At 39.6% G+C, this 16,373-nt stretch overlaps 1 protein-coding gene across 1 annotated transcript in view; it reads right to left on the bottom strand.

Annotated features, from left to right (window-relative positions):
• TTLL1B (Tubulin tyrosine ligase-like 1B) overlaps positions 1-16,373 on the bottom strand; it is a 586,529-nt gene that overhangs the window by 395,357 nt on the left and 174,799 nt on the right. The window contains exon 5 of the mRNA XM_080268174.1: positions 165-318. Coding sequence (XP_080124300.1) covers positions 165-318 — 154 coding nt within the window. The remainder of the gene's footprint in view (positions 1-164; positions 319-16,373) is intronic.

Raw genomic sequence — 16,373 nt, 5'->3', positions numbered from 1 at the left:
TTTTGTGTTGAGTCAGAGTTCACTAAAGCCAACATTCAAGGTTTTTTGTGATAAGGTTTCCACTACTTCATTTATCCCTTTAGAAGCAGGGCCTCATTTAGATACTGCTAAACTATTATCAACATAAAGATATTTCTATAAACTACAGTATAAGCTGTACTTACATTCTCAGGTCAAATTTTTTGCCGCCAATGAGAAGTGGGTTTTCAATGTAGCGGGAGATAACATAGGTGTCCTTGACCAATGTAGGGTTGAAGGAGCTCTTGGTGTCACGTGACCACTTCTTGATCTGTGCCAGCTTGTTGACCAGGAAGATACCTTTAATACATAACATAGTTAACACATGTGTTCTTTAGTCAATAACAGACTCACATGTTTGTTAGTTTATGCAAGAATTTAAATGAATTTTTGCACATCATGGGCATTACTGCAGTTCGTATTCTTAACCCTTTCAACCTGAAGACATTTTTTTTCTACCTACGTGTCAAGTGGGGTTGGTGGAGGATTAGTGCCCCTCCCTGTAAAACAATTAACTCTAAGCCCTTGGCCACCCCGTTTGGGATACATGGCGTCTGGCAATGAATGAATGAATGAATTCTGGGTAGTACCAGTCAGCTTTATGCATCTTTCTGAAAACTCCCCTGGATAGAAGAGGTTAACCCTTTGAGATTCCAATGACGCATTCTTGTGTCAAGTCCAACCTCAAAGATTCCGATGACATGTTTATAAGTAATTTTAAGATACGTCTGTGAAATATTCACAATAAATCATGTTTATTCATCATAACAAAGAGACTCGACTGTGACATCACAAAATGGTTGCACTATGCCTGGCTGGTACTGCACAGCTGGTGTGACTCATGGTATTGTCTCTTTATTACTTTATTCTTGGCGAATATTTTTCTACAACAAGGTACAAAATATTTGCTTTTTGCCTTAAGTTCATCTCATCATTTTGACTTATTATTTTTTGTTTCCCTCCTTTGAACATACTATGATAAAGTACAACTATTCACGATTAAATTGGCATCAAAACCAGCATTCTATCATGAAAACTGTATTTACACAGTCTGATCAAAGAAAAAGACTGCTAAGTGAATATGCGGCCAAGAATCATACAAAATTGTGCATCTTTTTTTCTTTTGCTTTTCCACGCAGTAACATGCATAAAATTGCCATAAACTATACATCATTATAAAGGTGATTTATTGTAGTTTTGCTTGGTTTAAACCCGATTAATATATCTTTATTAGTTTCTTTTTGCCAAATATTTTTCTCTGGCAAGGTATAAAATTTTTGGTTGTCTCTTAACTTCAACTTACCATTTCAGTGTTTTATTTTCTTTGTTTTCCCTTTTTGAACATACTACGATAAAGTACAACTATTCAGCTTCAAAATAACACCACAACCAGCATCCTATTTTATAATGTGTATTTACACTGATCAAAGAAAAAGATTGTGAAGTGGATAAATCGCATTTACTGTTTCGCTTTCCTGCAGAGTAACATGCATAAATTGCCATACACTATTCATCATTATAACGATGATTTATTGTAGTTTTGCTTGGTTTAAACCTGATTAATATATCTATATTAGTTTTTTTTTTTTTTGCCAAAGATTCTTCTATGGCAAGGTATAAAGTTTTTGGTTTTCTCTTAACTTCGACTTGCCATTTTGATTTTTTATATTCTTTGTTTCCCTTTTTGAACATATCACGATAAAGTACAACTATTCAGCTTCAAAATAACACCACAACCAGCATCCTATCATAAAAAGTGTATTTACACTAACCAATCAAAGAAAAAGATTGTGAAGTGGATATGGAACCGAGAATCATAAAAATACTGTGCTTCTTTTTCCTTTCATTTCACCGTGCAATAAAATGCAGAAATAACCATAATCTATATATCAATGTAGAGGTAATTTATTGTAGTTATGCAGGGTTTAGACCAGATTTCTATACCTTTATTAGTTTTTTTTTTCCTAATGTTTTTCTACAGCAGGTATAAAATTTTTGGTTTTTGCCTATATTCAACTCGTCCTTTTAGCTTATCATTTTCTGTTTTCCTTTTTTGAATATACTAAGATAAAGCACAACAATTCAGCTTTAAAATGACACCAAAATCAACATTCTATCATAAAAAGTGTATTTACACAGACTGATGGCATGAAGATGTGGGTCAGCACGAGCGGCTGGCTCTAGCATAGACATAATCTGCCCGGCCCAGAAACCTGATAAGGTTAAAATATAATGTAAATTTTATGCAAGAGTTTTATACATTTCTATAAACATCCCTGGGCAGAAGAGGTTAAAAGAGATTAACTATTACAGTACTGTATTGTAAATGTTATGAAGTTTTAATAGAGTATTGCCAGAATTACCCTAACCACCTTGCTTTTTTTTTTTTTTTTTTTTAATGCAACGAAGAAGGAACCAAAGGCCAGAACCCTGCAAGCCGTTCCTTCCAAGAAAATATATATATATATATATATATATATATATATATATATATATATATATATATAAAAGAGAGCCAAATTCAAGATCCATTCATTTTGAGATGCCTGGACACACTGCGTTCGAAAAACTAGAGATCATAGGAAGTAGGACATACAGACAGAGGGAGACAGTTCCAGAGTTAACCTGCTGCATACAGGAAGGACTGGGAGTAATGATTAACTCTTGCATTAGAGAGTTGGACAGAACAGGAGTGAGAGTTTGTTGCTCGATGGGTGCTACGCGCCAGTCTTAGAGGTGGAGGGATGCAAGCAGACAGTTCACAGGAATAACATCCACTGAAGTTGCGAGAGAAAAGAGATAAAGATGCAACAGTGCATTGAAGACATAGAGGTTGAAGGGAACCAGTAAGAGGTGGGGAGTTAATGAAACAAAAATCCTTTGATTCCACCCTATTGAGAAGAGCTGTATGTGGGGAGCATCCCCACACATGAGAGTTGTACTCTACACAGGGGCGAATAAAACCCGTGTATAAAGTCAACAACTGTGCAGGAGTAAAGAAGGTATGGAGTCGGCTTAGCACACCTAATCTCTTGTTAGCAGATTTTACAAGAGATGTAATATGATCTTTCCAAGATAAGTCTTGAGTGAATGAAACCCCAAGCATGTTCAAGGATGATGCAGGATTGAGCTGGATATTATTAAACATCAGTGGGTACTCCTGAGGAAGAATTTGTCGGGTTGATAGGTGTAAGAACTTAGTCTTTGATGAATTAAAAACAACAAGATTATTTTTACCCCAGTCAGAGATATAAGCCAAGTCAGACATTAGGTGTGCCATAGTCTCATCCTTTGTTTCTTCAAATAACTGCTGAGATGGACGTTGCGGGAACCAAATGGAAAGGTGAAGAGTGGACTCATCAGCATATGCGTGGATAGGGTTAGATGTACAGTTTAGAAGGCCATTGATGAATTCTAGGAAGAGAAGTGGTGATAGGACAGAGTCCTGAGGAACACCACTGTTGATAGATCTTGGGGAAGAACGTTGGTTGTCTACAACAGCGGCTACAGAAGGGCCAGAAAGGAAGCTAGAGATGAACGCACAGAAAGAGGGATAGAAACCATAGAAGGGTAGTTTGGAAATTAAAGATTTATGCCAGACTCAATCGAATGTCTTTGAGATGTCAAGTGCAATAGCAAAGCTTTCACCAAAGTCCCAATAGGAGGATGACCAGGAGTCTGAAAGGTAGGTGAGAAGACGCCAGTGGAGCGTCCCTGATGGAACCCATACTGACGACCAGAAAGATTGTTGCGATAGGAAAGATGCTTTAAAATTTTTCTGTTAAGAACAGACTCAAAAACTTTTGAGACACAGGATGTTAAAGCAATTGGATGATAGTTAGAGGGTTGGGAATGGTTACCCTTCTTTGGGACTGGCTGAATGAGAGCAAACTTCCAGCAAGAAGGAAAGGTACTAGTTGACAGACAAAGGTGAAAGAGTTTACCTAGGCAGGGTGTAAGCACAGAAGCACAGTTCTTGAGGACAACAGGAGGGACTCCATCAGGCCCATATGCCATGTTAGTATTGAGGCCAGTGAGGGAAGAAAATACATTAGCTGAAGAGATTTTAATGTCAGGCATGGGGAAGTCAGAGGGGGGAAGTGATGGAGGAACAGCTTTGGAATCATCTAAGGTGGAATTAGAGGAGAAAGTCTGAGCGATGAGATCTGCTTCATCAGTAGAAGAAATAGCTACAGAGCCATCAGAGTAGAAAAGAGGAGGGAAGAATGAAGAGGTAAAGTTGTTAGAAAGGTTTTTGGCAAGGTGCCAGAAGGAGCGGGAAGAATTCGAGTTGTAGAGCTGAGAGCATTAGTACGGATGAAATTAATTTTTGCAGAGTGAAGAACAGACTTAGCATGATTCTGGGCAAAAACATAAAAAAGATGTGATTCCATAGTGGGATGGCTCTGGTACCTTTTATAGGCCCTCTCCTTGTTGTGGACAGCATTAGAACAAGCATGATTAAACCAAGGTTTTCTTGCATTAGTCAAAAGATATGAGAAAGGAATGTATGCTTCCATGTCCAAGAGAATAACCTCCTTAATGCGCAATGCACACTCAAATGGCTCTCGGCCATGGGAGAAATAATCATTCCAGGGAAAGTCAAAGAAGTACTGCCTGAGGGCCCCCCAATCTGCAGCTCCAAAGTGCCACAGTTGACGTTTCTTTGGAGGGTCCACAGGCCGTACCGGAGCAATAGGACAGGTTAAGGTAATAAGGTTGTGATCAGAGAAGCCCAACGGAGAAGAATGATTAACAGTGTAAACAGAAGGATTAGTTGTAAAGAAAAGGTCAAGTATGTTGGAGCTCTCTCCAAGGTGGTCAGGGATACAGGTAGGGTGCTGAACAAGCTGCTCTAGGTCATTAAGGATAGAAAAGATGTAAGTTCATTCACCGGGTGGATCAGTGAAAGGAGAGGAGAGCCAAAGGTGGTGGTGAACATTGAAATCTCCTAGAATGGAGATTTCTGAGAAAGGAGAAATGGATAAAATGTGTTCCATCGTAGAAGTAAGAGTGTCGAAGAATTTTTCATAGTAGAATTGGGGGATAAGTAAACAGTGCAGATGTATTTAGTCAGAATGACAGGAAAGCCGAAACTAGAGAGTAGAGGATTCAGAAGAATCAAGTACAGGAACACGAGAGCAAGATAAGTCATTGCGTACATATACACAACAACCACCTTTGGCTTTGAAATGAGTATAAAAAGGGGATTAATCCCTGAGCTAGACCTCATCAGATCATATAGCCCTGCTAGGGTTACAGGAGAGCGCTACCCCTCCCAGCACAGCAGCCACCGGGTGAGGCGCGAACTCGCAACCTCACGATTACGAGCGGACACCCTACCACCAAGCTACTGCGCTCCCCAAAAATGAGTATAAAGAAAGTAGGGGGATACAGAAAAGGGTTTGCTATCAGTTGCCTCAGACAGCTGAGTCTCGGTAAGGAAGAGCAGGTGAGATTTACAGGAGGAGAGGTGGTGCTCAACAGAGTGAAAGTTAGAGAAAAGGCTGCGAGTGTTGCAGAAATGAAGAAGTGAGTCAGACAGTGGTTCCAGGCATCTTGCTCAGTCGTCACCAGGAGAGGGGCAGATTGTGGGGGCATTTATGGTCCCCCCCACTGGGGACTCCGAGGCTTGATTGTAAGACGCCATTTTTCTTTTTTAATTTTGAAAAGGAAGTGTACTGTATATTATGCATGTGGTCTGGTGTTGACAGTTAGAGTAACTTGTACTGGAGAGCATGCTGGCCTACTCTCTGTGTTACTGAAGCACTAAAAAAGTTCAGCAAAGGGGGATGGTCAGGAACTAGTCCCGAGGGCTAATGAAATGGGAGCTCCAGCTCTCTCTGTCATCAGCTTTCCATCCATCTTGGAAGTCCTGCCTGCTTGACTGGTGCTACAGTCTACTCCTCATACAGTACTGTAATAACCATAACAATGGCTTCTACCTCGAGTATAATGTTGGTGTCTATAACTGTGGAAGTCAGTGAATCACACACGTCATTCAGCATGGCTGGTGCAAAGCATTTACTTGTTACCATGGCACTAGTCTCATACCTCACTCCAGTTCAAGATGCCTACTGGACTCCACCATGAAAGAACATTGTTCTAAACTTATTTTCTTATGACAAAAAAACTTCAATATTCATGATTACTTGATAAAATTGATAAAACAGAATATGTTCTGACATACTGTGATAGAAAAATGTTACTTTGGGGTATAAGCATGAGTACAAAGTTAATTTGTATTTATTGTGGGTGTATTACATGTCATCTTAGTCTGGCTGGTGTTAGACACATACGAGGTCTGTTCAGCATCCAACCTCAGGCTCTAAAAAGAATAAATAGGTAACCTTTTGAGCTAGGACACTAGTCCTCCTCAAAGTAGACCCCTCCTAACTTGACACACAGCCCAGTATTCTTTCCATTGTCTGAAAAATTTTTCAAAGTCAGTTTTCGGTATCTCCTGCAGGTTCTTCATTGCATTCATCATAATCTCTTCTCTTGGCTGCATGTTGCTTAAGACATGCGGGAGTGTGCAAATCGTGATCCAGACTTTCTGAAGACTGTTATCACTGAAAATGAGACTTGGATGTATAGATACGACCAAGGAACCAAAACACAGTCTTTCCGGTGGAAGCATGCAAGGTCGCCTTGGACTAAAAAAGCACGAAAGGTCCACAGCAAGGGGAAATGCATGTTGACAGTTTTTTTTTTGCTACTGTGTTGTACATCATGAGAATGCATCTGAAGGTTAGACCATCAAAAAATATTACTACCTCGACGTTATCCGTCAGCATTGTGACGCAGTTTAGTGGAAGAGACCAGACCTTTGGAAAGCGGCAAGTTGGAAGCTACACCATGACAATGCTCCTGCCCATTCTTCTCAACTGATTCAGGAATTTTTAGCCAACCACATCTCTCAGGTCTGCCAGGCTCCCTACTCACTAGACATGGCTCCATGCAACATCTGGTTATTCCCCAAGCTCAAAACTCTGCTGAAGGGTTCCTGATTTGAGATGAGAGAAGAGATTACGACGAATGCGATGAAGCACCTGCAGGAAATACTGAAAACCGACTTTGAAAAATGTTTCAGGCAGGAAAGGATGCTAGGTTATGTGTGTCATGTCAGAAGAGGCCTACTTTGAGGGGGGATTAGTGTCCTTGCTCAACAGGTTAGTTACGTATTTTTTTAGAGCCTAAGGTCTGATACTTTCTGAACAGACCTCATATGTGCCACCTTGCTAACTACCCCACACCTCACCACAACTGCACACACAAAGCAACTGCGGTCACAAAATACATACTCTTTTCACATCACCTCTTGTCATAGGAGCTTGGTCATTTGTAAAGTGACTGATAATAAAGTTAGGGTCCAAGTATGTTGTGATGTATTTTAGTGCCAGTTGCACTTGACAAGGGTGATACATTTATTTGTCAGTGTGTGAGTGTGTGTGTGTGTGTGTGTGTGTGTGTGTGTGTGTGTGTGTGTGTGTGTGTGTGTGTGTGTGTGTTCTTACCTAATTTTTCTTACCTAATTGCATCTTTACAGGAATGAGTCAAACTTGTCCCGTATTCTGAACCACTTTTATCTTCCATATTTTTAAATTTATGAATAGTTTTGACACACACTGCTTGATTCAGTAGTGCATCCCACTGATCAGTTGCTCTATATGGGAAACTAAATTTCCTTATGTCTTTATCAACTCTCTTTTTATGCAGTTTTTTGTAGTGTCCTCTTGCTATTTTTCCCCACAGGTTATATTCTCATTTAAATTCATGGCTCGCATAATGCACGATTACATAGTGCAATATATGTCAAAGCACAAAAGGTGCCATTTGTGTCCAAAAAATGTCACAACACGAAAAAATTAAGTACAGTGTAATGCAGTTGGAGGAAGCTGCCCATTTTTTACAGCACCTTACTATGTACTAACAATTGATATAACATGGCAGGAGGCCCCAATTAATGTTTCAAAGGTATGCTATGTGGCCAATGATAGAGAGAATGCAGTGCAAGGCATAAAATTTTACAGTAAAACCTCACTAGAATGGACTAATCGGGGCCCAAGCCATTCCGAACAAAGCAAAACTTCGGAAAAAGCGACATATGGACTTAACCCCCTACTAAGATACTGTTATACATGAAAAGCGTTATGGTCACAATCCTGCTTCACCCCACCAGTTCCTTCTGACTTGGGGTATTATCCCATTTACCTCTTAACTTTTCTCAAATGCCACTATATAAAATTTATTGCATTGCACAGTGTAATTATAGTAAGGTTTAGACTCGATAAACGCCATATGAAACACACACAAGAAGATAATTCATACATGAAAAGTGTCATGGCCACCATCCTGCTTCACCCCACCAGTTCCTTCTAACTCATTACAGTATCCCTTTTGCCTCTTAGCTTTTCTGAAATGCCACTAAAACTTATTTGTTGCATAACAGTATAATTTTAGCAAGGTTTAGACTCAATAATGGCCACCTGTAACACGCAAAAGAAGATATTTTCATTCATGGAAAGGATCATGGCCACCATCCTGCTTCAACCCCACAAGTTTCTTGTAACTCAAGGCAATATCCCATTTGCCTCTTACCTTTTCTCATATGCCACTATAAATAAATTATTACATAACACAGTAAAATCTAAGCAAGGCTTGGGCACAATAAAACTCATAAGTAATAAAAAAAATATTTTCTTCCGTAACCATTCCAACTCACCTGGCTCAACCGACTCAACCCCCTCACCTTGCCGAGTGTTTATCATCATTCAGTACCTGGTGGAGGATCTTTTAGCGCAAATCCTTCAAAATCATTACCCAATATCTTCAGGGTCATTGTAAAGGAACAGTGAGTCATCCTCCTGATTGTCTTCACTAGCAGAAGCTGAATCATGGATGGGAATTGGAGGTATTGCTTCTACTTTGCGTGCCGTGTGGTGTACTTAATTCTAAGCATTTTTCAAATATTGTACTGTACACTTTATACACCTTATTTTTTACGATCTTAGAGACTAAAGATGTTCACTTTGTATATTTCACTTATCACTCGTGATCCTCGAGCAGTATATCAGGGACTTCCGGGGAAATGATGTGGGTTGACTGAGGCAGAGCATGTGGGAACAATAGTGATGCCACCAGAAGCCAGCCCACCACCAACTGATGCACAAACACAAACCGCTCTCCATGTGATAAAGTGTTTAAAATTAAGTTATACTTTATTGGTATAACTTAATTTTAAACACTTTTCAAACTGTACAGTGCACTTTATGCACCTTTATATTTACGATTTTAAAAACTAAAGATGTTCACTTTGTATATTTCACTTAACATTTGTCATCCTCAAGCAGTATATCAGGGATTTCCAGGGAAATGATGTGGGTCAGACTAAGGCCAGAGCACAGGGGAACAACAGTAACACCACCAGCCCACCACCAACTGACACACGAACACACAAACTGCATCGACAATATGGCTGCCCTGGCCTGAGGTTAGGCAGTCCGGTCTGCTTCTAGCTTTTTGGAGTTTATATACAAGAAATAATTCCAGTCGGCTCCTCGACTCCGAATAAAGCGAATTCCGGTCTAGTGCAGTCCGTCGTAGTAAGTCATAATGTAGTTAGAAAACACACTGCAGCAAGTTATAGACAGAGCGCAGATTGCATCAGCTAAAAAATGAGACATCAAACATCACATGTAAGAAGGTGAGGCAGTGGGAGGTGCAGTTCAGGGCAACTGACAGCCCATAGGCAGTGAGCTAAGTGGGGAGCAGGGGTGGGCAGGGGGGAGAGGGAGGGAGACAAGCAGGAGTGGGGGAGGGCGAGAGGAAAGGGAGGGAGACAAGTGGGGGTGAGGGAGGGCAGTGGGAAGGAGAGGGAGACAAATAAGGGTGGGGGAGGGTGGGGGGACAGGGAGGGAGACAAGAACTACTACCCCCCCACCCCATCTCACTCACTCATTCTCTTATTCATTTTCATACTCACACATTTTCTCACTCATTATCTCACTCACTTTCTCACTCACCTACTCTCTCACTCACTCACTCTCTCACTCACTCATTCTCTCTCTGTCTCTCTCTCTCTCTCACACACACACACACACACACACACACACACACACACACACACACAAGTTATAGACAGAGCGCAGATTGCTAAGAGGCAAAAGGGATACTGTAATGAGTTAGAAAGAACTGGTGGGGTGAAGCAGGATGGTGGCCATGACACTTTTCATGTATGAATTATCTTCTTGTGTGTGTTTCATATGGCGTTTATCGAGTCTAAACCTTACTAAAATTACACTGTGCAATGCAATAAATTTTATATAGTGGCATTTGAGAAAAGTTAAGAGGTAAATGGGATAATACCCCAAGTCAGAAGGAACTGGTGGGGTGAAGCAGGATTGTGACCATAATGCTTTTCATGTATGACAGTATCTTAGTAGGGGGTTAAGTCCGTACGTCGCTTTTTCCGAAGTTTTGCTTTCTTCAGAATGGCTTGGGCCCCAATTAGTCCATTCTAGTGAGGTTTTACTGTAAAATTTTATGCCTTGCACTGCATTCTCTCTATCATTGGCCACATAGCATACCTTTGAAACAAATTGGGGCCTCCTGCCACGTTATATCAATTGTCAGTACATAGTAAGGTGCTGTATAAAATGGGCAGCTTCCTCCAACCGCATTATACTTAATTTTTTCGTGTTGTGACATTTTTTGAATACAAATGGCACCTTCTGTGCTTTGACATATATTGCGCTATGTAATCGTGCATTATGCGAGCCATGAATTTAAATGAGAATATAACCTGTGGGGAAAAACAGCAAGAGGACACTACAAAAAACTGCATAAAAAGAGAGTTGATAAAGACATAAGGAAATTTAGTTTCCCATATAGAGCAACTGATCAGTGGGATGCACTACTGAATCAAGCAGTGTGTGTCAAAACTATTCATAAATTTAAAAATATGGAAGATAAAAGTGGTTCAGAATACGGGACAAGTTTGACTCATTCCTGTAAAGATGCAATTAGGTAAGAAAAATTAGGAAGAACACACACACACACACACACACACACACACACACACACACACACACATACTTAAAGTGACCTGGAAATTAAGCAAAGAGGCATGGATGGAAAATATTATAATAAGAAAAGATCTGAATGAAGAAGAAAGAGAAGTTTTAAAATCATTAAAGGAAGAAGTAAAGGAAAAAAATGATAAGAGGACAGAGGAAGAATGTAATACTTTTTTTTGGAGAGTAATGGATATGAAAGTAAGGAAGTGGTATTTAAGGAAATAGAAGTGAAGGAAACTAAGGGGGATGGCTGTGAAAGATCAGAAGTTGAGGAAGTGGTACGGACAGAGAGTAGGAGAGAAGAGGGTATTAAAAACGTCAAAAATAATTTGAAGGTGATATATACTAATGCTGATGGTTTCATAGCGACAAGGGTCGAAATTAATGATTTCTTGAGAGAACATGAACCTGATGTCATGTGCTTTGTAGAGACCAAATTAAGAGAAGATATTGATGTTCATTTGGGAGCTGGTAAATACAAACTGTGGAGAAAAGACAGAAAAGAAAAAAAGGGAGGAGTGATGACAGCAGTGAAGAACAACATAAATGTAGATACTGTGGAAATGGGAGAAGGCAGGGCTGAAGTGATATATATGAAATTAGAAACTGAAGAGAATGTTAAGAGAGATATGGCGGTAGTGTATGTTCCCCCAAAGACGAGAGCATGGAAGGATGACGAATACCATGAGATGTTGTCAGATATGGCTAGCTATTTGCAAAAAATAATTGAGAAAATCAATAATATAATTTTGGAGTGTGACTTTAACTGTAAAGAGGTGAACTAGGAGGAATGGTACTCGGGAGGCGGCGAGGATTCGTGGGGCACTATGTTATTAAATATAATAATGAATCATGTGATGACGCAATGGCTCAAAGAAGAGACACGGTTTCGAGGTAAGCACACACCAGCAAGGTTAGATTTGCTGTTTACCAAAGAACCCGATGTAATAGAATCATTGAAATATCTCTGTCCTTTAGGAAAGAGTGATCATGTGGTCACTGAGTTCCAGATGTTAACAGGGAATGTCAGGCCAAGAGACGAGCTTCATAGACAGGGAAGATACAACTTTGGGAAAGCAACTTTTACAGGATTGAGAAACTTTTTTGAAAATGAAGACTGGAGAAAATTCAGAGAAACAAGAGAGATACAGAGGAAGTGGGATACCTTTCTAGACCTCTATAATTTGGGAGTGGAAAAATTTGTACCAAGAGTAAGAGGGAAAGAAAACAGGAAAAAGGAGTGGTTTAATAGAAGGTGTATGATAGCAAAAAAAGAGAGAGATAAGGCGTGGAACAATTGGAGAAAGAGAGGTAACAACAGAACAAAGGAAGAATATAAAAGAACAAGAAATGAATACACAAGAATACATACAGAAGAAGAAAGGAATTTTGAAAAAGGTATAATAGACAAATCCAAGAATGAACCCAAACTATTTTATAGATTTGTTAATGGCAAACTGAAACAAAAGGAAGGAATCACCAAAATGAAAGCAGAAGGAAAGGTCTTTAAGGATGCGGCAATGCAAGCAGAAATAATAAACAAACGTTTCCAGTCAGTTTTCACTAAAGAAAAGGAGCTTGTGGAAGGGGAGGGAGTGATTAGAAATGTTCAGGTGATAAAAGATATAAAAGTGGAGGTACAGGAAGTGTATAAATTACTGGAAACTAAAGATGTAAGGAAAGCCCCAGGACCTGATGGAATTTCTAATTGGGTACTGAAGGAATGCAAAGAACAACTGGCGGATAAAATTCACAGTTTAATCGTATGCTCACTGGAAGAGGGGAAAGTGCCACAAGAATGGAAGAGGGCAAATGTGGTACCAACTTACAAGGGAGGAAACAGGGAAGAACCCCTGAATTATAGACCAGTGTCTCTAACCAGCATGGTCGCAAAATTGTGTGAGAGAATCCTGAAAGACAGATGGATAAAATATCTGGAAGAGATTAATATTTTGGCTGAATGTCAGTTTGGATTCAGAAGTGGAAAGTCATGTGTTTCTAACTTGTTGAGCTTTTACTCAAGAGCGATTGACGTGGTACAGGAGAGAGATGGTTGGGTGGATTGTGTGTACTTAGACTTAGAGAAGGCCTTTGACAAGGTACCTCATAAGAGACTAATGTGGACACTAGAATATATAGGAGGACTGAAGGGGAAACTTCTGGAATGGATGAGAGACTTTTTGAGAGACAGACAAATGAGGACAGTAATAAAGGATAGGATGTCTGGATGGAGGGAAGTAACAAGTGGAGTCCCTCAAGGCTCGGTGTTGGCGCCAGTAATGTTCCTGACTTACGTAAATGATATGGTAGATGGAGTGAACAGTTATGCAAGTCTGTTTGCTGTTGATGTAAAGATCTTGAGGAAGGTAGAGCTTGAGCAGGATTTGGATAGGATACACGATTGGAGCTGGACGTGGGAAATGAAATTTAATGTAAAGAAATGTAAAATATTGGAAATGGGTAAAAGTACCACGAGGCCATCACTGAATTATTTGTTGGGGAATGAATTAATCACAAAAAGGAGAGAAGAGAAAGATTTGGGAGTGCTGGTCCAAGATGGTTTGTCACCAGAAATGCACATTAACAAGATAGTTGGAGAGACTTACAAACTCTTGACTAACATAAGAGTAGCATTTCATTATATGGATGAGGAGATGATGAAAAAATTGATAGTGGCCATGATCCGCCCCAGGTCAGAATATGCAGCGGTAGTGTGGTCCCCACACAAAAAGAAAGATATAAACAAGATTGAGAGAATACAAAGAACAGCAACCAAGATGGTCCCCAGTCTGACAGACCTGTCATACAGAGAGAGGCTGGAAAAACTGGATTTGCCTTCCTTAGAGGAAAGGAGAAAGAGGGGAGACATGATTGCAGTGTTCAGGACCATGGTGGGAGTAGATAAAATTGACCAAGAAGATCTGTTTGTATGGGATAAGAGAGGAACAAGAGGACACGGAATAAAATTGAAAAAGTTAAGCTGCTTGATGGATATCAAGAAATGTAGCTTTCCTTACAGAAGTATAGACTTATGGAATAGCCTGGACAAAGAGATCATCCAGTCTAAAAACTTAAACGAGTTTAAAGCTAAATTTGACTTACTGAGAAACAGCAACAGAAACCCATGAGCATAGTACATTCCGTGTATATCACAATTAGGTATATTAGGTAAATACTTAAATATTTGGAACGACTTAGACAAAGAGGTGGTGCATGAGAAAAACATTCATGTGTGTAAAGGTAGACTTGATAAATGTGGATATGGAGACAGGACATCACGAGCATTGCTCAATTCCTGTATACTACAAATAGGTAAATACAAATAGGCAGGTAAATACACACACACGAACAGCCACAACGGACGGACGTGTCTCTCAACAGCTCCCAGGCCCAGGCTGCATACCTTAAGTAGTTTCCAGGAATTATGTTTACCCTGTCTCCTATGGTTTTGTTTTAAGTTTAAAATATTGCAAGTTAATATAGACTACCAAAAATGTAAAGATTTATTGGGAAGAATGTACATGAGTGTTTTGTAGTAGTTTTCGGTAAAAGCTGTTTTTGCTACAGTAACCAACATCCAATATGGCTGAAAATGTAAACACTGAGGGACTCGAATTTCCAGAATTTGATAGAAATACTAATATCATGGATCTGGTTAAAACATTGATAATAAGGATTAGTGAACTTGAAAAGAAAGTGGAGAATTTAGTGTTAAAGGACGTGTCTGAGAATACGGAAATTACTATACAGAGTCTGATCCAGTCCAATGAGACGGCGAATGAAGAAATCAGAAATTTGAAGCGTGAAAATATTGAATTGAGGAGGAAACTAGAAGAGAGTACTAACATAACAGAGAAGGTAAGTAGTGTATTAGAAGAACATAAGGCAAAGTGGGCACACGTAGAAGAAGAACAGAAAGAAGTGGTCAGCTTAAGAGAAATCATCCAGGAAGAAAGGGAAATGAACAAGAAAAAGATGGAAGAAAATGTAGTGAAAATACTGAAGAAAAAAGAGAAAATAGTGAGAGAAACTGTAGAAAGGAACAGATGCGTGGTAATATTTGGAATCAGCGAGGAGGAGGAAAAGGTTAGGTTCGTGAGACTCGAGAGAGACACGAACCTGGTGAGAGGTATATTAGGCAAAATTGACCCCGAAGGAGACAAGTGGGTAAAAGGAATTGAGGAAGTAAGGAGGATAGGGCCTTATAAGAAAGGGGAAACAAGACCAATGAGAGTCAAGTTGACATCAGAAAGTTTAGTAAATGATATACTCAAAATGGCCTGGAAATTAAGCAAAGAGGCAAGGATGGAAAATATTATAATAAGAAAAGATCTGAATGAAGAAGAAAGCGAAGTTTTAAAATCAATGAAGGATCAAGTAAAGAAAAAAAATTATAAGAGGTCAAAGGAAGAATGTAATATTTTTTTTTGGAGAGTAATGGATATGAAAGTAAGGAAGTGGTATATAAGGAAACAGAAGCGAAGGAAACTAAGGGGAATAGCTATGAAAGATCAGAAATTGAGGAAGTGGTACTGATGGAGAGAAGGAGAGAAGAGGGTATAAAAAACATAAAAAATAATTTAAAGGTGATATACACTAATACTGATGGTTTAATATCGGCAAAGCTTGAAATTAATGATTTCTTGTGAGAATAGGAACCTGATGTCATGTGCTTTGTAGAGACCAAATTAAGAGAGGATATTGATGTTCATTTGGGAGACGGTAAATACAATCTGTGGAGAAGAGACCGAAAAGAAAAAACGGGAGGAGGAGTGATGATAGCAGTGAAGAACAACATCAATGTACAGTCGGCGCAATGGAAGTCTGGACCCTCTAATTCGCACCATATATTTGGTAGGGTCCAAGAAATATTGTAGGAAAATTCCTGTAGTCGGTGGATTTTTTTCTGGTGGCTTCTAGCAACTCTATAGGCTTACCGCCACATGCTGTGAGATTATTAGCTCAGTGCCTGCCTGACTTTGGGTGGGAGAGCACGTCAGATTTTCTTGTCCTGTCTGGCACTTGTTAATTTCGAAGCTCTCGTTTTCACACCCTCCTCTGCCTTAGTGAATCATCGGAGATGGGTCCGAAGCCACTAACTGATGTAGGAAAAGCCCGAATTTTAACTATGAGAAAGGAAAATGTAAAAATTGAGAGGCTTCAGTGCAGCAGTACGGCTGGGGATCTTGAAGTCTTTCTGAAGTCGATGCTGTATGGTTCTTTCAGACACATCTTTCAGCAACTCTGGGTACATATCTTTCAGCTGTCTAGCAGTCA

The sequence above is a fragment of the Coenobita brevimanus genome, chromosome 26 (assembly GCF_032717465.1).
Source record: "Coenobita brevimanus isolate Jiangsu-jjx chromosome 26, ASM3271746v2, whole genome shotgun sequence".
NCBI classification, from domain to species: domain Eukaryota; kingdom Metazoa; phylum Arthropoda; class Malacostraca; order Decapoda; family Coenobitidae; genus Coenobita; species Coenobita brevimanus.
Note: the sequence above shows the minus strand (reverse complement) of the source record. Positions and strands in the feature narration are given on the sequence as shown.